General features: G+C 39.9%; 2 protein-coding genes and 1 long non-coding RNA gene across 5 annotated transcripts in view; 2 read left to right on the plus strand and 1 right to left on the minus strand.

Annotated features, from left to right (window-relative positions):
- The window catches only part of RAD51C (RAD51 paralog C), a 20,169-nt gene extending 19,195 nt beyond the window's left edge, over window positions 1–974 (plus strand). For both annotated transcript variants that reach the window (XM_006265627.4, XM_019493339.2), the window contains exon 9: window positions 647–974. In XM_006265627.4, the coding sequence (XP_006265689.2) occupies window positions 647–751 (105 nt within the window). In that variant the 3' untranslated portion in view covers window positions 752–974. The remainder of the gene's footprint in view (window positions 1–646) is intronic.
- LOC132244716 (uncharacterized) overlaps window positions 1–9,751 on the minus strand; it is a 21,572-nt gene extending 11,821 nt beyond the window's left edge. Inside the window, exons 1-2 of the long non-coding RNA XR_009456454.1 lie at window positions 9,506–9,751; window positions 7,418–7,477 (exon numbers count right to left, since the gene is read on the minus strand). This is a non-coding gene — a long non-coding RNA (uncharacterized LOC132244716). The remainder of the gene's footprint in view (window positions 1–7,417; window positions 7,478–9,505) is intronic.
- An 81-nt stretch (window positions 9,752–9,832) lies between these two features.
- The window catches only part of PPM1E (protein phosphatase, Mg2+/Mn2+ dependent 1E), an 89,257-nt gene continuing 76,791 nt past the window's right edge, over window positions 9,833–22,298 (plus strand). The window contains exon 1 of one of the 2 annotated variants that reach the window (XM_059717015.1): window positions 9,833–10,151. In XM_059717015.1, the coding sequence (XP_059572998.1) occupies window positions 9,862–10,151 (290 nt within the window). In that variant the 5' untranslated portion in view covers window positions 9,833–9,861. The remainder of the gene's footprint in view (window positions 10,152–22,298) is intronic. The other variant, XM_006265644.4, reaches the window with a different exon arrangement.

A 22,298-nucleotide genomic window follows, 5' to 3' on the forward strand; every position in this document is an offset into this window, starting at 1 on the left:
CATTTGACCCACGCTTGTTCTTTAGCAGATTGAGGTACCTCCTAGCATGCTCCGTGAACCACTGTTGTTGGCCAGGAGTGCTCTTGCTTCTACAGTGACAATCTGAAAAATCTCATGAACTAAATTCAGACCCACCCTTTGCTAACTGTACAGCATCCCATTGCAGTGATCAAATAAAACTAAACAAACAAACAGTTTTGCCCCAAGTTTTAAACATTCTCTTGTTAGCATTCAAATGCAACTCTCACTCTGCAGCCTGCAGTTTTTGCCCCTCGCTTCTTGCTTAAGTGAGGGCTGGAGGATTTGGCCTTTAATTTGTTGAAATAGGCAGCATAAATTAATTTAGAGAAGCAGTGTGCTCCATAGCCATAGGGCCTATTAGTAACAAAATGAAAATGCTGGCCTGATTGGGGATGGGAAAATATCTTTAAAAATAAAATGAGGAGCGAGAGCTTATTAGCTAGCCTGTGCAAGGAAGAGCTTCCTTTAGAATTCTGAGCGCAGCCTGAATTAGAAACATTTTAAGCCATGTCTCTAAAATAAATTGCAAGAGCAGACCTGATTCTGATCCATTTGTACCTGTTTACACCAGGGTAAGTGAGATCACAATTGGACCTCCACCAGTTTTTGTTTGTTTTTTTTGCAGCCTCATGGCTTTCGGGATGTGCAGCCTCCACCTCCAAGCCAAACCCCTGAAGGATCTGAAATGAACCCTCGCAAACGGCCACGGATAGAAGAGGACAAACAGTAGCACTTCAGAAGTTAAACTTCACTAAAGATGTTATATATGGAAATGTTTATACTGGAAACTTGGGACCACCCCCCAGGCACCCAAGAGACTAGTTTTTAACCAAAATTGTTGCTTCACAAATTATTCTCATATTAAAGCCAGAACATCCATGCTTGCTCAGATGTTTAGTTTTAATGTGCCATTGGCTTTTTTTAATAAAAATTGAAAATGTTTTCTACAAAAAGGAGGTTTTTATTTGGGTAGTGAGTGTTATAACACCAGTCCTCCTCTGAGCACAAAAGAACCTCCTACTCCCTCAGGGAAACAATGGCATCCACTATGGGATATCTAATGACAGGTCATGATTTTCCCTTTTTCTGTGTGCACTGAATTTCCAAAGGGCTCGATGTAGCAGTTTGCTTACATGCTTCAAGCCAGGGACGAATTCAGTGAGACTTATGCTTGTGTTTCGAAAGTTAAGCACATATATGTGCTTTGCTGAATCAGGTCTTTGGCCATTAGGCAGTGGGGAGTCCTGGATCAAAGAACTGGAGCACTGTAATCAACATCCCATTTATCTGTTACTGGCCACTGCAGAGACAGGACACTGGACTAGATTGATATAAGATCTAGTCCAGTCTGGCAATGTCTACAATCTCTCTTGGTGAATAGGAACCCTTCTTTGTCACACATCTCAACTATGTGGCTAGACAACCTTCAGCTTCCATGCTGCCCTTTTTCAAATACAGAATTTAGTATGGAAATTCTAATTACAATATCAGGGCCTGTTTTGTTTGTGGTGCTAATTTAATTTAGAAGAGAGATGGGTTTCTCAGAAGCCAGGAATATATTAGCAGCTCTAAAATATAAACCAAATGAAAGAAACAGCTCTGCCTACTGAGAATAACCAGCAAGGATCTGTTCTCTTTCACAGAAAACAAACCTGTAGTAAGATTATAATGCAAGGGAAGAATATCTCATTTTCAAAATTCAAAATATTAATTATTGCCAGTCTTTTGGGTATCAATAGTCATAGTATCTGGGTACATTTTAGGAGATTTATATACAAGAGCAAATATTTCCCTCAACAAAGGCCACTGTATGTCTTTTACACACACACACACACACACAATCCCTTTGCAGCACAGAAATTGATATCAGTATAGCTGGGAAAACCTAGCCAGCAGACTAATGTGGGAGTCAGCATCTCTAATTTTTAATTTGGTAATTCACACTAAAATTGACTTTGCCTTGAAACAAAATTCAGTGTGGAATATGAGTCATAAAACCTCTCTATTTAAAATGCCAAAAAAAGAGTGGCAGTGATTTTTGGATCATTATAGTGTTTAGATATAATTTGCATAATAAAATATTCCAGGGGAAAAAAATTCAATTGCCATTCTGAGAATTGGGCTTTGTCAAAATTTAAAATCCATGAGTCAGGGAGAGCTTTCCAGCAGGAGTGACACAGAGGAAGAAAGACGGCGGCGCTTGTGACTCAGACAAACATTTCAATGCAGGAGACACAGGCAAACAAAAGGATTCTACTGCATGTGATGTCAGCAAGCAAATGCTTCATTTGGGAATAATAGCTTCCTACGTATTGCAGTGCCAGAGGAGGAGGGAAGGTCTGATATAGAATGCATGCCTGCATAGCTATATAGAAAACTGCCCTGGTTAAGGGGATCACAATCACATTTTAAAAAACACTAGCAGTGGCTAGTGATGCATGTACTGATGGTAGCTACGCACTGTTGTTATATTTATGGAAAACATCTATTTCAGTCTAATTAATTGACCTTTCTCTACTTTTAAAATATGCAATACTTTCTTCCTCCATCTTCACAGAAAATATTGAAAGACCTGTCTGTCCTCCTTTTTTAATATGAGTATCAGCTGGCCACACATTTTTATTACAGTACTACAGTGCTATACAGTACAGTAGAGGTCCCAGCTGAGTCCACAATCCTGTTTTATTATAGGACAAACTGTTTTGTTTGAGTAATATATTCTATATTCTAGAAGTCATTGTCAAAATAAAATGATAATATAGTTATGGGCTAAGAGTGGAAATCTGAAACCCCTCAAGGCTGTACAAGGGGTTGCCTATACTGGAAATTTTTGCAGGTTTCTGAATAAGTCATACTGGTGCAATACAATTTTTACACCAGAGCATCATGTGCATTGTAGGGGATTGCGGTGCTGCAATTACATTGTTATAGCTACTCCATAGCAAAATTCCCCAGGGGAGCCCAGCCCTTGAGAAAAGAATCTGATGGTTGAAACAATGCTCAGTTGGCCAGACTGTATTTTTATCTGTGCCAGAAACACTGCAGGAGACAGTGGAGCACCTCCAGATAACACTTGTGTAAGAGAAGATTTTGGCCCCTTGTCTCAGCAGTTCATTACCCTGTGTGAGGTGTTTTCTTCTGTGTGTGAATGTGGCTAGAACTCCCTTTTGTATCTCATATATTATTTCAAAGCATCCCTGTGCTAAACAAAATGGCTTAAAAGGCAGTTTTACAACTGCATGAACTAAGAAACTATCCAAGTTCACAGCATTGACTCAAAAGTAAAATCTCATCGTGTTTGGTTTGTTGTTAAGATGCTGTTTGTCTCAAATACGGAAACTTTAAAGACCATGAATAGTTTACTATTATTCAATTTGGTACTTACACATAACACTTACTTATGGTGTGAGGAGTGATTATGTCACTACAACAAGGCTCCAGTCTCTACCACGGGACTTGGCAATAAAATCAGTGGCTGTGATGCGCCTCTCCCAGCACCAGAATGCTGCTTTGAAATTCTTTACTTTGGGAAGAGAAAATGAACATTTTATTTGCTCTTGACTCTACGAGGTCTCTGCTTTGAAAACAACTTTCTCCATTAGAAAGCACTAGGAAACCAATTATCTTCCAAGGAGAATCAATGTAAGAAGCATGGGGAGGATACATGCTTTGATGACTGGTGTGGATATGTGGTCAGGCTTCAAGTTACGGGACCAAACCTGCTCCCATAGAAGTCTATGTCAAAACTCCTGTTGACGGCAGAGGAGGAAAGATCAGCTCTTTTATTTGGAGGGCAATGCTGGGAACAAAGAAACACATCAGCTCTCCTACTGGATTCCAAATACTGTTGCGTTGGTAGTGATCAGCAGCCAGCTATGGTGGGAAAGATTTGTATAAATGTCCCCAGCCAAGGGAACAAGCATCTTTGTTTCTGTGTTAATAACGCCGAAAAGCAAATAAGGGGCAAGTTTGGTACCCTAAAGCCTGTGAAAGACATTGGAAGCTCACATCTATGTCAGATGAAACTACTTAGGAACACTTGTGAATATTGCTTAGTTGATTACCATGCTAAATTTTGCAAATGTAAATAGTAACAGAAAATGTGCTTTTTTTAGGACTAGATTTGGAATGAAAGCTAGATGCAGGAGGGAGGATCTGAAATACTTTGTTCTAGGAAGCATAGAGGTAATTCAACATCATCTATTGACATGAGTTCTTAAGAGTTGCCTTGGAGTCTTAGAAAGGAACAACTTTCCAGACACAGATGCATAGGAATGTCTTAAGATAATATTTATTGTGGTATGATGACATTAAAAGCAGTGGTGACTGAAGGTATCATGCCAAAAGACTTGAAATTCTGGACTCAGTTTTCAAATAAATTTCTCAGCTGGAAAAAGTAGTAATTGCAGTTGATCAGAGACTGAACCAAGAAAGTGAACTGGAGCTTGAAATAACTTGTAAACAAGGGTCTTTTCATTGTATTTAGTTAATTCAGTTGCCGTCCTTGTTCTCAGCCAATTAAGTCAGTTCAGTTATGTAGAGAAGTGATTGTCTCACTGAGTTTTGAGAGGCATAACAAGAATTAGGAATATTTACCTTGCTTATGGAAAACATTTACTATATTTGTGTATTTTTGTGAAGTAACAAGTTTTTTTATGCGTTCATCTCATGTTAGTAAGATATGTAAACTCAGTACTGTATAAAGAGTTTGAATGCTATGCAACAGTATATTAGAAATATATGCAATGCTGTTATTGACTTAAGCTGGTCAAATTCAGTAACAGAGCTCCCTATTAAGATGAGAATCGCATCTTCTACGTGCAAAATGCTTGGTGATATTTGCTTTGACACTGGCTCCATTTGACCACAAACACACAAATTTAGCTTCCAGAATGCCCTGTTGTTTGTTGCAGAGGCCTCTGCTTTTAAACAGATCACTTCAGAAAGACAATCTGTCTAGTCCTGTGATGTTCATCAGCATAGTATAAAAATATATCACATAGGTATATTAAAGCACCTCCAAATACTCCCTGATGTTCTCAAATATTTGCTACATGCCAATGTGCTAGAATTTTTCTTTCACAGTTAAAAAGAAGTACTTCTTCGTGCACTTCCATACAATTCAGGTCACCTCCCCAAGGCCTGCTCAAATCCTGCTACACTATACTGCACTTGTACTTCTGCTTTTTATTCAAGACAGACATTAGCGTTTTGACCACGAGGTCAGGATGTGGGTAATGTTAAAAAAGGTTTTTTTCATTACCTCTGACATGTAATTACATCCTTGTCATCTGGAGTTTCCTACTTTAACCATTTGGCTACAAATTTGTTGATAAATATGCCACACACCTCATTAACTCTTTAAGTAGGGATGATAAGTATCAGAGTGTAAATGTCAGTTTTACTAACATAGTTTTCCATATATGCCATTATAAACCTAATTTGTTATGTAAAGGGTCTCTGAAGGTTGGATATTAAAAGAAGACTTTTTTAAAGGTACACATTAAAGGTGACCTGGAAAGAAATAAAATCATGTTTGTGCCCTTTTTCTGCTCCTGTGTGATGAGTGAAGAAAGCTTGAAAGGTGGAGGGTTGATTTCTTGTTTTTAGAGGGTGGAGAGAGATAACTTACTTTCAAACACAATGTCTTGCCTACTGTGTGTGTTGAGCAAGACACCACAGGCCACTGAGCTACTGGTAGGACTTTAATAGCACACATGCCAGGGATGAATCTTGAGCCATGTACAGGAGTAAGGAATATACAGTCAGACTGTTTAACATTTCTTGGGGCAGATTCTGGTCCCTTTGTGCTACTCTGGAAGAACAAAGGAGGCAGATCTGCTCCGTTGAGAATTTCCCTGGCACAAGGGGAACTCTCAGCACACCAGCTCCTGGGCTACCAGCATCCCACTCCCAACCACAGAGAGAGGAGATCATACAATGCTCTCATTATCCCTACTAGGCATACAGTCCTCAAGCAACTTCATCCCAAGCTGCCCAAACCTACACTGAGACTAAGACCAACAGGAAAGTGAAGCCTTTAATGGACTGCTGTTATGCTGAATCTTGATGCAGCAAAGAATTTGGTTGTTAGTTTATAAGTTTGGTCACATCAGCTTAAGATACTAGACAAGCTCTTGGCAAACTTTTTTTGGGGAAAAAATGTCTTTGTGAAAGCTTTGATACCAATCCCTCTACTTAGAAGCTGAGAAAGCTCTTCCTCTTATTCACCAGTAAAATCAGGAAAGAAAAAACTTGATACTTTTATTGCTCAGGCTAAAATAAAGCAACCCCCCCTCCCCCCCTCCCCACACACACACTTTTTTGGCAGCTAAATCATCCTAATCTTTTCCTATACACCATACAAAAGCCTATAAAGGATACAAGCATCTTTGTTTTTTGCAGGACACCTTGAAAACTCATCTTGTACCTGACAACATGCTGAACACTTAAGTTTTTCAGCTCCAAACTTTTATTGTTTTCAGCTAACCTTGTGGTACAGGAACAATCCATTCTAAAATTTAACTCGCAGGGAGCGTGTCTACACATTCATTAATGTGCAGTAGTTACGGTGCATTTAGTTTAGTACTTGCTTAATGAAGTACTGAAAACATATGTCAGAGTCAAATGTGCCACCCACAGATCACGCCTTTACAAGAGAGAGAACTGTAGTTAGATTGTCCTTTCTGGACAAAAGTAAGGTGATGGTGTTGCTACTTTGTGTAGCAATTGCCCACTCTTCTGTCTTATCATCATGAATAAAGGGCAGGCTTTTGGCTGCCTAACTTGGCCACATCACCCACGATTACCATATGTTCCATATTGGAGGTTAATAAGAATTGTTTTCATTTTCACTTCCAGAAACAAATGTCACATGGCTTAGATCCATAACCTCTTCATTTAATAACAGAGCAAAAAGAAAAAGCTAACTTGACCTGTAGTATCAAAATTTGACTATGTATCCTGAGTACAAAGTTGTACTCTATTTAATTTTAATTAGTGTTCTTTTGCAATTAGACAAATGATGAAAAACACATGGGGACTGCCAAGGTGAATCAAGAGCATCTAGTAACTGTAACATAATAATATGAAAGAGAACAGGTTATCATTCTCAGATATTTTCCATATGCTGTTAAACTGGACTAAGAAATGCATTTTTTGAGAGAGTCCAAATTAAAACGAAGGGAGAGAGCATGCACTGTTTGATTTTTTTCTTCTTGGAAAGCCTTGATTGCTTATTATTACTCTGAATAGCTACATATTATTATGTAATATGACGATGATCAGCCAGCTGGTCTGAGTGTGGTGGTAAGGTTTAGAACAGAATTTATATTGTATCTCCCATGACTTACTAGTGATCAGGAACGTACTTTCCAACTCATTTTTGGATACTTACAATGTGCCTGAATTCTCTTGAGGCCTGTGACTCAGTCACCGATGATGCAGTACCCACAAACTTTGGGAGAAAAAAAAGGAAAAAGGAAAAAAATGAAATCATCAACTGTAGCTGTAAACTGTCACCATACCACAAAAAGCCATTATTACTTTACTTTTCAAACTTATCTGACAGTTTTAGAAAAATACATGAGATGTTAGAAAGACTGCAAGATGCACACTGAATAAAATTAGAACATATAATTTCCATGTCACAGGATCATAGGAAAGTAGGGCTGGAAGAGTCCTCTAATCCAGCCCCTTGCTCAAGGCACATATTTGCTATGTGCGTAGATAATTTTTTATGGGTTTTTGGTTGTAGCCGTGTTGGTCTAAGGACACAGACAGGCAAAGTTCTTTGGGTAGATGTGATATCTTTTATTAGACCAAAAACCTAGGTAATTTTGATATCACTGTAACAATTTTCAGCTATGAAAGATGAAAAACAACTGTAATAACCTTTCTTTTTATGCTTGTGGCTTTCACATATTCACAAGTTTGCTACATAATCAGTTAATGCAATTGCCAGAAATACTCTCAAACTGCTTTGGAACTGAAGTCATAATCACTAGAAGACAGATTGACTGTGGTGCCTGACGTGCAACGGCAAATACTGTGGTCCTGGTAACAACAGGTTCCCACAAGCTACCACCCTGGTTACAGTTAACAAAAAACTAATAATTTGTTTTTGCATACAATGCCTGTAGAATGGCTATTCTTCAAGATACATTTGACACTGGGGATCTCACTCCTTTCCCTTGTCCTGGGGTTATTTTTAATCTCCCTGACAATTATACCTGCTCATTGTGGATATTTATGGACCCATGCCTCCGAAAATAGCCTTTCGGTTGCAAGGAACAAAACAAATGAACGTGCTTTTGGCAAACAGGAGAGATTTATTTGACAGCAGCCACTGATCAGCTGCCGTTTGTGTCCTGCTGACTGGAGGTAAGTCTGAAGAAGTTGTGCTCCGTGTGCTACTGCCCCACCTGGCACCCCTCTTGGCCAGACCCTCTCGTGCGGAGGCCGAACTCATATACGTGATTTAAATCTTGAAAGAGGCAAGGATTGGGAGTGGGAATCTTTTCTTGGCTTGACTGCGCTGGTTTCACTGAAGCACAGACTGGATGAAGACGGCTTCGCCTTCCAATGCTTGCCTACATCTATCCCAGTCAGGCGGCTGGGCCAAGACCCAGTGCAATCCTTGCCTCGAGTATGATTCCCAGAACACCACAGCTCTGCCATGACTCCAAACCCCACTAAATCTTCCCAAAAATGCCTAGCCTCCTGCCATTCTCCAACTATTCTCCAACCATTTGGGTTGGTCTAATAAAAGATATCGAATTCACCCAAGGAACCTTGTTAGCCTCCTGCCATGTATTTGGTAGCCGTGTTGGTCTGAGACAAAAAGTAATGCAAAAATCTAGAGCTCTTGGTTCAGAGATGATCCCGTTTATTAGACCAACTAAGGAATCGCAAAAAAATGGGTGTAATAAACGGGATCATCTCTGAACCACCAGTTGTAGAGTTCTGCATTTCTTTTTGCCTCAGACCAACATGAACGCCTCGTGCCTCCCGAGGCTGGGGGGGGGGAGCATGGCGACCACCTGCTGGCGATGGCGTGGTGGTGGCAAGCGCGGACCACGTGCAGGTGGCTGCGGCAGTGGCAAGGGGGGTGGCGAACGCCGAGCGGCGACCACCCGCAGATGCCACAGGCAGCTTCGGCAGCGGGGGGGGGTGAGTGGCAATGGCCTCCAGATGCCACTGGCAGCGTTGGCGACGGCCAATATTTTAATTTTTTTTCAATTTCTGTTGGTCTAATAAAAGGCTTCATGAACGCCACGTGCCCCCGGAGGCTGGGGGGTACGGCAACTGCCCGCGGGCGGTGGCAAGGAGCTCGCGCAGGTGTCCTAGAGACGGCATAGCCACTAGGGCTGGAAGATGGTCGAGTCCAGCGCCCGGCAGGAGCCAGCTAGAGGGTCAAAGGATCCCAAGCAAGACAAGCGTCCACACGTTTCTTAAAAGAGCCCAGAGTGGGTGCTTACACCACCTCCGCAGGAGTCTGTTCCAGGCAGGCTGTTTCCTGACGTCCAGCCTACAACGGTCTTGGAGGAGCTTATGTATGGCCGCTGGTCCTTGGTCATCCCTCGGGGCGCTCTGGCGGACGCCCCTGCGGTGTTTATGGGCAGCCACCAGGTCCCCCCTGAGCCCTGCTGAAGAGTGCCGTGCCCTTCGGGGCCGGCGCCCCCTCAGCGAGTGTCCGTTGGGACCGTTGGGACCGTTGGGCGGGCGCGCCCCGCCCCGCGCGCTGACAGGAGCCGCCTCAGGCGGGGGGCGGGCGGGCGGAGGCGGGAGCTCTCTGCGGGCGCAGTGCTGATCCGCGGCGGCAGCCGGGAATGCGGAGCGATGGCCGCGGGCGGCAGCGCGGAGGAGAAGAGCTACCGCCGCTTCCTCGAGCTCTTCCTGGGCGAGCTCCGCGGGCCCTTCGTGGCCCCGCCGCCGCCGCCACCGCCACCCGCCGCCGCCGACGGGGCGCCCGACGGGGCGGCCGAGGACAAGGGCAAGGACGAGGAGCCCGAGGGCGAGCCCCAGCCGCCGGCCCTGCCCCCGCTGCCGCGGCCGCTGCCCGAGCACATCACGGAGGAGGAGGTGGAGGGCGAGAGCCTGGACCTCTGCCTGCAGCAGCTCTACAAGTAGTGAGTGCCGGGTCCCCCGGGGCAAGGGCTTCTCCGTCCCCCCGGGGCTGGTGCTTTAAGCCCCCCCTGGACAAAGCCTCACGCGGGATGGGATGGGATGTCCTCCCCTTCCCACCTGCCTAGAACACCCCCTCCCAGGGTTTGCCGGAGAGGTTTCCGCTGCCCCCACCGAGCGGCGTGTGCGCCCCTTTCCGTCACGCCAAAAGCTGTCCCTAACGTAGGGTCATATTTCCAAAGGGGGGGGGCGGGAAAAAAAGACATTGCACGCTCGAGTCAAATCCGACGCCTCGACGGGACTGCGACAGCTCTGAAGGGACGCCGCCGGAGGTAAGCGCCAGCTAGGTGGGACGCCGGGGAAGGTCTCGGCCAGGCACCCGAAGCCTCTTTCAGGTGGCACGCGGCTGTCGAACGACACGTCAGAGCGGAGCGTTTTCCACCCGCAGGCGGAGGGCTTCGTCCTGGGAACGTGTCTGGGGATGAGTAACTTCAGGCGTGCGCGCGTGTGAAATGACTCTCACCCCTCGGTGGGCACGAGAGCGTTAGCGTACAAAACCATGCCGACGTGAAAGTCGAAACAAGGCGAGAGGTTGTTTGCAAGGGCGAATCTCTTTCCTGTCACTGTCACTGCCTGGTGGCAGAGTGAGGAGCGTGCGTTAGGTGCAGTATGCGGAGTATGCACAAGCGAAGGGCAGGTTTGAGTTATTTCCGGCTCTTTTTTTAATTTGTGAGGGCAGGAAGAAGGTCCTGCCACTGATGAACGCAGCACGACAACTCGGCACTACTCCGCACCACAGCATCAGGAGTTCCTGTCCCGGGTATTTTTTCAGCTGATTTCCTTCCTTAAGATTTCCGCTTCTTAGTGTCTTTCTAGAGACACTGTATGTTTGAAAAAAATTAGATTACAATCTTTCTAGCAGGCTAAATGCTGCAAAATGTGTCCTCTTCGCTTTCTGAATGATACGCAACACTTAAAGTGGGCAAGTGAAGACCAGGCCAAGAGGGAGAGAAGCTACTGGGAATAACTTTTGGGGAATATGTATTGGCACGGTAACCTTAGAAGTCATCCTCTGTTTGGAGAGTCACTTGTGTAACACTGATTCAATAGAAATACATATTTTAACAATAGAGGAACAAATGTACTAAGGGCCGTATCCTGCTCACAATGCATGTATTATAAAAGCAAAATTAAGGGTGTTCATGCAGTGGATAGACATATCGGGTGAGGAAAGGAAGAGGTGACAGACCTGTGCCCAAACTTGATAGCAAAGATCCTGTTGACTTCAGTGATGCAGGATCAGGCTCCTGAAGAATGATCTTATGCTCTTCAGAAAGATCCTGTGTCACACTTCAAGTACAAACCCTAGTCTGATTCTTGGATAAAAAAAACACAGGCAGTGATAAGGGGAGGATCAGGACTCTAGTAGCAGAGAAATTAGAGGGATGCTGGTTATCTAGAAATCATATTTTGTCAGTACAATAATAGCAAAAGATATATTGCTCTTCTTATTGAGGATTAAAAATGAAAGAAATTAGAAATAAAATTTGTGTATCCCTCTACGTGCTTCATTTACCTTTTGCGTTTCTCTCAGTTTGGACAATAATCATTGTTACAGTCGATTTCACTTGTGTTTTCATTCAGTTTCATGTTTGTGATGCTACCATGTCTTGGTTTTAAAAGTTTATTTAAAAACAAGTTATATTTTTAATTAAAAATAAACAGAAACATTTCCTAAGTACCAGGCTTTGTAAAAGCAGGTTTTTGCAAAATCTAAATTATCATGCCCTGTTTAAGTTGACATTGTCCCCTTTGTGTCGCAGCTAAAGAACCAGTAACCAAAAGGGTATTTTTAGAAATGGAAAAAAAAAATACTTGTAATTTGGAATTTGAAAGGGGAAATGTAGGCATTGTCCATTTAGGCTCTTTTGAGAAGACACTGAATGAATGCAGCTCGGGAATGGTAAAAGGATCCTGTCAGAACAATTTAGACTCCACGTTTAGGAATTACAAAAGTAAAGTTTTAGAAAATGCCAGTAAACATGTAGACTTGTTTTTAAAGAGTATATTTTTTCTCCACAGTTAACTAATCCTATGCAATATTTGCAATCCAGACATTGCAGCATGAAGTAAATGCTCTCAGCATGAAGTAAATGCTCTCAGAACCAGAAAGTCAGTCAAATTTAGCCTCTTTTTGGCTAAGAGTTGGACTGAGTGAAATGCAGACAGTAAATACACATCATAAGCAGTGACTTTTAAACTAAAATTTGACATTTTTTTTCAGTTTTAATAGTTACATGAAAAGTCATTCTTTTATTACATGGTTTTTCATCCAATATAGTCTCTTAAAAATAAGTTGACTTAAAAGGAACATTTTTAAAAATATGTGCCTGTTGTACATGGTGACAGCTATGTCTTTCTTATACTGTAGATATAGTTCCCTCTTGCTTATTTTACAGAACAGATGTTGATTTTTTGTGATGCTTTATCAACAAGTGTTTTTGATCTTAAAACTATTAGTCATCCCAAATAGTTACAACATTACAAGTTCGATAAATATTTAAACCTCTACATTCTTTATTCCATTACATTTTGTGATCAATCAAGACATTTTACTCTTTGTTATGGCTTCCCTAGCCTTCATGCTGTCGTTCTTAACTAGGAAGCCTCTCTTTTTTTTTTAAAACTCTGCCTCTAATGTAGTATGAAATACAACCACAGTACTTACCCATCTCTAAATACTGCATTCAGCAGAAGGACTTGACAAAGAAGAACCATCGTCCTGTTCTTAAATTGTGGCTCAGTTCATCTTCTTGCATTTGGTTTTGTAGTAGGAACAATTACAATGTTAGCATATATTTTTAATAAATGGAGCCTATGGGTGTCAATTGTTTCTGCTTTGGGAGTCACCCATTATTAAAGTATTGGGCTGAGATTAAAGTAATGGACCATTCATTTCTGTTCCCAGCTCTGTCACTGATTTGCTATACGACCCTTCTACACCTCAGTTTACTTCAGCACTCTATGAATCAAATGAGAGTTTGGAGCTCTCTAACTATATTAAGTCTGACTGGGGTCCCCTAAAGGCTTTACAATTGTACTTTAAGGAAGGTTGTGGGGACAGGTACTGCCAGGCACGGCTCCATTTGGGGAACAGTAACAGGGTAGTCCTACTAAAGCAGTAGTAGGCCCCAGAACTGGCATGGAAGTGTAGCATCTCTGCATGGATAGCTTTATACCGCAGGGATTACTTTCACACCTGCAGCATTTTAGCGCCAGAAGTCCTCAATCCTTCTGCATGAGGATGTTTCAAAGCCTCAGGCAGAAATTGTGAAGGGACCTTCAAGTGTTATCAACTGTGGCATCTTCTTTTTTATGAGAGATCATTTGTACCTGCTAATGCAACTTGGTTTCCAGCTTCAATGATAATAGCATTGTGGTTTCCCATAATGTTTCAGAAATGGGCATATCTCATTAACTTGAGTCTGAAACTGATTGTCATCTGCAGATAGGTGGTACTTAGTGATGATCATTTTCAAAACAATCAAAGGGATGCTTGAAGGGTTGTTGCTTCCCAGGTACATTTACTTTTTAAAAAAGAGATTAAGCAGATTTTTACAGACTGTTTAGATGATATTATAAAATGTGACCCCAGGAGTTTTGACACATCTGCAACAGATCAATTCATGATGGGGATAATCTCTCTGTTCTGTAGGCCAATGATTTGGAAACTTGGGCCGTTGGTTGTTTAAAATCACAGACTCTACATTTTTCTTAAACTTGTAAATTAAAATAAATTGTTTGCCCAATACAATGAGAGACTTTTCTAGGTTGCTTCTGACATATCCCCAGTTCAGTTTTCTTTCTTTTTTAAAATTAAAGCAAGTCTTACAAAAATCTGTTGGTTTTTTTTTTTATTTAATCAGAACAAGGTATACTTTGACAAACAGGAGCATCAGATTAAAATGAATCATTGAAAAGGCAAATTTTTGTAGTGGTTTAACAGTGTTGGGTGGGAGGCATGATGGAAATGATGCTTGTTAAGTCACTGAAGTGCATCTGCGAATCTCACCAATACAAAACTGCTCGCAAGAATAACATCTTGATTACAGGGCTCTTTCCCCAACAAAGGTTTCTGATAATACAGAAAACATAAGGAATGAACTATGCACAGTTTTTGACAGTTATCTTTTTATATCCTTAAATATCGAGGCCCTGTTATTCCCCTTGAGGTTAATGGGATTTTGCATGTGCATCAACTGAAAAAATAGGCCCATAACAATATAGTCTCTTAAAATCTCACATAACCACCATTAACACTAATTGGAGTTATCCAGAGAGAAAGCATGTGCACATATGGATTTTATTTAAAACCATCAGCCATCCTTTGTTAGGCAGTTATGAAGCAGCTAAAAAATGTTTGGTTAACTGAAGGGGCTGGCTCCATTGAGCAGTCAGATTTTTTTTTTTACTCCCTCTGGTGAATGTGAGAATGACACCCAGGCTCTGGGTCATTAAAAATTTGTTAGCAAACTTTTTTGTTAGCAAATTTGTTAGCAAAATTTTTACCCAGAAATGTAGGCGCAACCCAGGTAACTGTATTCTTTGCAGATTCATGTAGATGTAGTATAGTTCCTCTCCTAAACTATTATGTAGCTTTTCTGTGCTGTTAAAAGCAAATGCTTCATATCATCTCAGAGGCAGCCGCATTACAATAGTGAATAAATTGATTACTCATATTGCCCTCTTCTTTTGAGGGGTTAATTAGAATGCTTTGAGGTTCTTGGACCAAATACTTTCGAGAAGTGTATCATATTTGTGTTTCTATTATGTAAAAACTATAAATCCTGTGAAAGATTCCATGTGCATTAAATTCGTTTTTCTTCCCAAACTATTTTTATTTTAAACATCTTGATTATACTTGCCCTCTTCAACACTGAGAGCATTTCCCCACCTATGCTTTGAAGAAGTAATAGGCCATTTAACTGTTATTCTTAAGAGGGATTTTATTTAATTTTTTTTCTTGAACCTAAGGTTAAACCTCTAGAGTGCTTTACTGTGTATTAATAGGTCCTGTAATGACTGTTCTGTTACTGGAGTGTGCTTGCTTTCATACTGTTGTTTTGCCAAACTGCTCACATGATCACACTAAAAGCAAAAGCAGCAGAGGCTTTTGTACATGGGAATAAATGGTATTCCTAGTATCTATCCTGGATGTCAGTGAGAAATAATCTCTTGCTTTTCTATGTCACCTTTTCTCTTTGGGTTGTTCTGTACATGTTTGCTTTGTGTTTTTTCTCCTTGCCAATACATTCCCTGGCCAAAAGAGATATGTCAAAAATTGGATGAAACAGAATTAGAGTTCTGAAACAGCAGATGCTCTTTGAGCCATGTTACCGTCTGTCTTATGCAATGCAATCACAATTATGTAATATGACTGGTTATAAAAATAATGTGGGTCCCAGGACAATAAACAGGTCTGATTACAAACTGGCAATCCACGACACATTACTAAAATATAACTGATCAGTGCTGAATGTTATAATGGAGTAGTTTGCCTCTAGTTACCGTTTAACTAAAATTGGCAACTATACAAACATTTTAGTGTCTTTAATATTACAACATATTTGGTGATTATATAAAATGAATGCAGACTGCATGCTAATTGTACAAAAATATTTCTGCTACTCCTCTTTTTACTTCATTAGGAAGAAAAAACTGTACTCAACTTTAATAAGGAATTTTGTAGGGAAGTAAACATCAGAGTCATACATTAGAACTGCAAGGGAAAAAGCTGCCCAGGGTACTTCAATAATTAATATTGGAGTTGAAAAAGTTAACTAGATTGCAGGATTAACTCTGTTTTTGTTTATACTGGATGGAAAGCATAGCTGCAGGCAACTAATGACTGAACTACTTAATGTTTTCAAGCTCTGGCACTGCTCATCAGTTCTAAACTTTGCATGCAATCAGTTGGAAAGTTTCAAGGTTTCCAATATACAGCAGGACTGAAAAGCTGACTGGTAAAATTGTGTTTGCTTTTATCTCCTCTGCCACCCTGATCATAGGAGAAACCTGCTTGAACCCAGACAACACAAAGCTGGGAAGCATCTGTACTTCTTGCAGACTTGTATCCAGAAAGGGAAATGTGCTGTAGACTGGATAAAACAGTGGTCAAACCTCAAGAAATTAAAAATAGGAATATTGAGATCTAGTTCTGTATTCTAAAGCTAGCTTTTTGACCTTTTTTTTCCTCTAAGGAATGATCCAATAAGAAGTTTCTCTCAGTACCACAGTCTTTTTTTCCTGCAAGTTGAGCTTTTACTATGTACTTTACAATAAATAACTTAAGCATTTAATTCTAGAACATCGTCTTTTTTAGGCTGTCTACTCCCAAAGTGATTTAACTAAAAATAAAAGCAATAGAGGAAAATAAGAATTGGCGTCTTACTTCCTTGGCACCATCTCTTGGATTGTTCCTGTTCCCTCAAGCTAAGCTTTTCTCATTGAGGTACAAACCTGAAGTAAGAGTGGCAAGTGGCCCTTAACTGTAGTGTTATGAATACTGTGCAGTATGATTTATATTATTTTTCAGCTCCAGGGAAGGTTTGTTCCTCTCACTTTCAATCCTGACTCAAGGTGATAAATGGCCAGAAAATGGTCTAGTCTGGTATTTAATGAAAAATTACATTTTTTTTCTTTTCTTATTCTGTTTCCCAATAGGGGAAATGGTAGGTGACTATGACTGATCTGTCCAAGAGTATTGTATTTGCATGTAAGGAGGGTATTAAATTACTAATTTATTCATACCATCTTTTTAATTGGATAATGTTGATACAGTCCTTAATTTCAGTTGTAGTTAACTGCAGTTTCTTTTATTTTTTTGACAAGATATATTCTACTTACAAATGTTATGCCTTTCATATGAGCTGAAAATTGGGAAGGAGAAGTGAAAAATGATCATCATTTGATTTGAGAAAGGAAAATAACTTGCCATTTTCTTCAATGGGAACACAATTAGATAAATTGTTTGCAACTGTCTGAAACAAAGAGGTTCAAATCCTACATCCTGGGTGCAAATAAAAGCATATGGTTGGAATTTTAAGTAGCATTATTGATTAACAGCTCTGATCACCTTTCTAGTTTGTATTGTAGTAGGGCCTAGAGGCTCCAACCATCTAGGTCCCATTGTGTTAGAGGCTGCCCTGAACACAAGAAAAAGATAGTTTGTGTTCCAGAGAGCATACAGAGTCATCTTTGTTCTGCTGTCTGTTGAGATGGACATATCCAAGTACAATATAAAAGTGTTTGTACTGGCCAAAATGGGCAAGTCAGGAGATCTACATTTTTAAAGATTCATCAAGACATACTGTTGTTTTATGAATAGATATGTCTGCTATTTATGGAGCAGTGGGTTTTTCACTTGACTAATTCCATCCCACATCCTTGAACAGTTTGGCTATTTCTCTGTTGTCTACACAGAGAAGAAAAAAGAATAAATAAACAGACCTAGCCATTAGAAGATGAATTTGTTAGAATTTTTCCAAAGTATGTTTGTTAAATCATAGAAATGAGGAAGTTCTAAAATATCTGCAACAGAACAAGAAGTCTCCAGATGACTGCTTATCATTTCCAGACTCACATGGAACACAGGGAGTTTGGTGGTGTAGTCCCTGATGGAAAGAATTACGAGTAGAAATATAAAGCTGTGTCATGTGGTAACCCAACTTAACTTTCTGCCATAAGTTGTAGGAACCAAAATTTCAACTGTTATGGAAAATGTATTTTAGAGTTTCAACAAGCAGAAATATTATGCTGTGCTAGGAATACAGAAGAGATGTCTCCGTAAGCAATGAGTTTAGGGATAAATAGAAGTAGTGATTACCTCAGATTGTTTTCCAGAGGGCATGTCTACATGGGTCCTTTAATGCGTAGTAGCCTATTTTACTGCACATTAAAAGCAGCATGTAAAAAAACTGTGATTATGCTAATGCACAGTAAAGTAGGCTACTGCGCATTAAGCATCACTTAAAAATCATGCACATTTGTTACTGTGCATTAAGGCAGCCCAATGCACATTCCTTTAGTACCTTACATTGGAGGTACTAAATTTAATGCACATTAGAAAAAGCACCTTAATACACATGTAGACATGCCAAGAGAGGACCATAAAATTTGAGGTTTAAAGGTAAGAAGGCATACTATCTCATTTGACCTCCATTGAGCCAAAAGTGAAGAGCTGCCTTCTGTTACTCTCCCAAAGTAAAACATATTGGTTAAAACAGCCAGTCATTCTTCTATGTTTTCTTAAGCTTTGTCCAACCCTTTGGGCTAGGGAAGCTCAATAAAGAGGAATCACTTCTATCTCCATGGAGGGTCACATATTACCAGTTACTGTACACCTGTACCCTCTTCACTGCAGTCTATGGAGAGAAGAAAGGATAACATTTTAAAGAAAGGTTGGCCCAAAATGTACCACTACACTTGTTGGTCAAAGGAGGACTGAGTCTGTAATAACTAATCTATTCCTCATCCCTGGTACATTGTCCATCAAAAAATAAATTTTAAGTGTTTTGATCTTGTCTCGTTAGTGTTAACCTTTCTCCATTCACCTGATCATAAATGACCCAAGTGATCATTTAGAATACTGAAGATCTTGGAAATCACATTGTATATTAGCTTCAGAATAACACTTTTGGATATCAGTATATATGTTATCATCTCCCGCAAAATGGAGTCAGATGAGTTCAGTTCCACTTTTTCTTAATAAACTTGGTAAAATAGACATTCTGCATCAATAAATGTGCTGACATATGTTGCACTTTTTGTAAAGGAGTTAAGTGGAAAACATAAAGCAAACCACAAATTCAGTTCTAAATCTGTCCCCTGGGATTAGAGACCTGATTTCTATGGATTAGGTATTGATCTCTAAAGGACTATTGAATGGCCTAAAATACTTTCTGGCCTCATCTACATGAGCAGCGGTCTATGCAGTTGTCACTGCGCATTCATTTAGTACTTGCATAACCAAGTGCTAAATGACTGCTCAGTAACTGGCGTGACTGCGCAGTTGCATCCCTGCACGTTTTTTTTTTAGATGCTACTGTACAGTAGCAACAAATTACTGTGCAGTAGCATCTCATCTAGACACATTCTCTGACAACAAAAACAGCTCTGTATTAGAAGAAAGCCTAACATAAGAAATACATTTTTAATTGTGGAAAGCCAGAACTATGAAACAGAATATATAAGCATGAAATAAGTTTGGGTTTTTGTATCGTATTAAATATAATTGAAAATTTAGCATAAAATGCATTTTTTTTTGTTTTTTTTAACTGATTTCTGATCAGATTTATTTGAGAAAAGTGTTCTTATATGAGAGTAAAATTAATCAGTCTGATTGTTAGTTATTTTATTCCTGAATATCTGGTTTTGTATAAAATGTATTTGAAACTGTCCATAACTGTAAATAGTTTGCTTCAGAAAACTAACGAAGCAACGTAGTTTCTGCCTGCATGCTGCTGATGTATTGTTGTGCTGTGTATTAGCAGTTATTCATGTACTCATAGCTAAAGAAATGTAATAAAGGTATAAAATTAAATTAAATTAAATTGTTTAGCTTTACAATAGTTTGCTTTTTTTAGCTATTTTAGATAATCAGATCCCGATCAGCTACCTTACTTATAACTTACCCACTTTAACTTCAGTTCTGTTTGGTTCTGCTAAATGCCTGAAGACAGTCTAACCCTCCACATGAGAAACAATACATAGAAGCATTGTGTGTGTGTGTGCACGCATGCACATGCACAAAAAAAAAGCAAAATTTGAAAAGGGAAAAAGCTAAATATTGTGCATTTTTAACCTTGTTGTTTTGTGTGTGAATCCTGACCACTTATGGTTTTGGAGGCCATTCTTGCAATAATTCTTGAGTTTCTGAAAACCGTTGGATCCTTTGTCTATGTAATCTTTATTTGCGACCTTGGTAGAGGTATAGGGATGAGCATACATTAGACAAACATGAAATGAAAAGCATTTTCCACCTGACACCTAAAAACTCTGTTATTTAGAATATTAAAATTAGTTGGAAGATACTGTAGATTTGATCCCAGCAACTTGTGACATTTTTTTTTTACTTATTTGACAAAGGAAGGTTTGACTTAGTAAACCTCTACATCACAGTTCCTGTACTTCTTTTGAAATACAGGGTTAATTCAGAATACATTTTAGAATATGGGTTTTTTTCAAATCATATCATTTTTCCTTGGCAGAAGTGGCAAGATGGAATACAAAGAACTGATAGCAACAAGTTGGTCTTAGGGGGAAACAATGGTAATCAAAGCTAACCTGTCCTTGTATCTTATTTAACACTTGTTTATTCCCAAGTATATACTTCTTTAGACACTTGAAGTTAGAAATAAAAGTGGACCAGGAAAATTCCTTAAAATTAAGAGTTTGGCTATGCTTGCTAATATTTGACATAAATAGTTTGTTTGAAACTTAAGAGAGTTGCCATTAGAGTAGATCGCACAAGAAAACATCTGCTGAGAAAATACTGAAAGGAACATAATTGCATTTAAGGAAGTGCTATTCAGCAGTCAAAACCACTATTCTTTTTTTAAATACAAAAATATGCAGGAGAAACTATCAAGAAGAGTTGAGATTAAAAAAAAAAACATAAAAGGGGAAGAAAAAATAGCCTAGTAATTTGCAATAAACACACAGCACCCATGGTATTCACAATACAATAAAAACCTACAAAGTACTGAATGGCAGACAAATAACCAAACTTACAAAATCACTGAAACCTTACATTCTTGTATCCATTCATTTTCCTTTTCTCTAACTCTCATGGTTACTCTTCTGGACTGTAAAATAGACATTAAAATGTAGTGCTTTCTGGAAAGTAGCTTTCTGTACTATTGTCATGTTTGGTCCCCCCCATGAAACCCAGGTGTTTAAATGTTGGCTCTGCCGTACTACACCTACAGTTGTTTTGACTTTGTTACAAGGTGGATGTAACATCTCTGGGTTTCTCTATCACTTTATTAGTTAGGAGATCACATATTTCCTTCTCCATCTCACTCTCATATGTCTACTATGCATAGGCAGGAGCCCCTTTCAGGGATGCCAATCATGCTGCAATGCAAAACTGTTGAGGAGGACTGAGAAACAGACACAGGAATTATCCTTTTTTCTCGCTGCTTTTTGGTTTTCCAACAGCATCCTCTGGGAAGAAGGTTAGGGGCTCAGCTACCCAAGTAACCAAAACCAAGAGAGGTTGAATGTTTTCTGGAAGGACTGTTCAGCAGATGGATTAAGCCAGAAAGCAAAGACATCAGTTGGTTATTGGAGCGCATAATTTAGGACTGTTCTTTCAGATTCTATCAGGGACTCATAGGCCTCAGTCAGAGAACATAGTCCTTAGCCTTGGAGGAGAGCAGCAGCTTTGGCAGATTACCCTCTGGCACAGCTAGTGTGAGCAGAATGTCCCAAATGCCTTGCCAGCAATAAGAGCAAACAAAGCCTTTCAGTGGTGTAAATAGAAGCAATGCCATTCTGTTATGTCTGTGGCCAGCTAGCTCATAGACAAAGCATTGTCCAAAAGGTGGTAAATCAGTCAGTGTCTGAATGTGCAGAATGAAACCTGTTTTCTAAAAGGTTTCTTTTAAAATGGAAATGTGTTTCTGCAAGCTAAAGAGGATGGAAACTAGACTTGTTAAAATGAGGTAATAATTGACAGAATAAGATCACTTATGGTAAATGGTAATTAAAGTCCATGTAAATAGATGAAAATAATGTATCCAGTAATGCAGATAGAATACAAGAATGCGCAACTTATTGGGATGGGTTTTGTAATTCAAATCAGGGTCTTGCCATATTTGAGAATTCAGGTGCAGAAAAATCTAAGCTGGAGGAATCTATTGCTAATTGCAATTGGTATGAAGCAACTGATAAAACCTGAAAAACATAATTCTTCAGAGTTGTAAAAGGGTTCTCATGAAGGTAGTCAGAAGGCAGGAAAGGGCAAATCAGTTAGACATTGTAGGAGAAGTAGTATCTTAATGTCAGATGCAAAGAAATAAAGCACATACCTAAAATATCTACATCAGGAATTCCCAAACTTTTTAGGCTTGAGGCACCCCAGTTCAACT

Source organism: Alligator mississippiensis, chromosome 14, assembly GCF_030867095.1.
Source record: "Alligator mississippiensis isolate rAllMis1 chromosome 14, rAllMis1, whole genome shotgun sequence".
NCBI classification, from domain to species: Eukaryota; Metazoa; Chordata; order Crocodylia; family Alligatoridae; genus Alligator; species Alligator mississippiensis.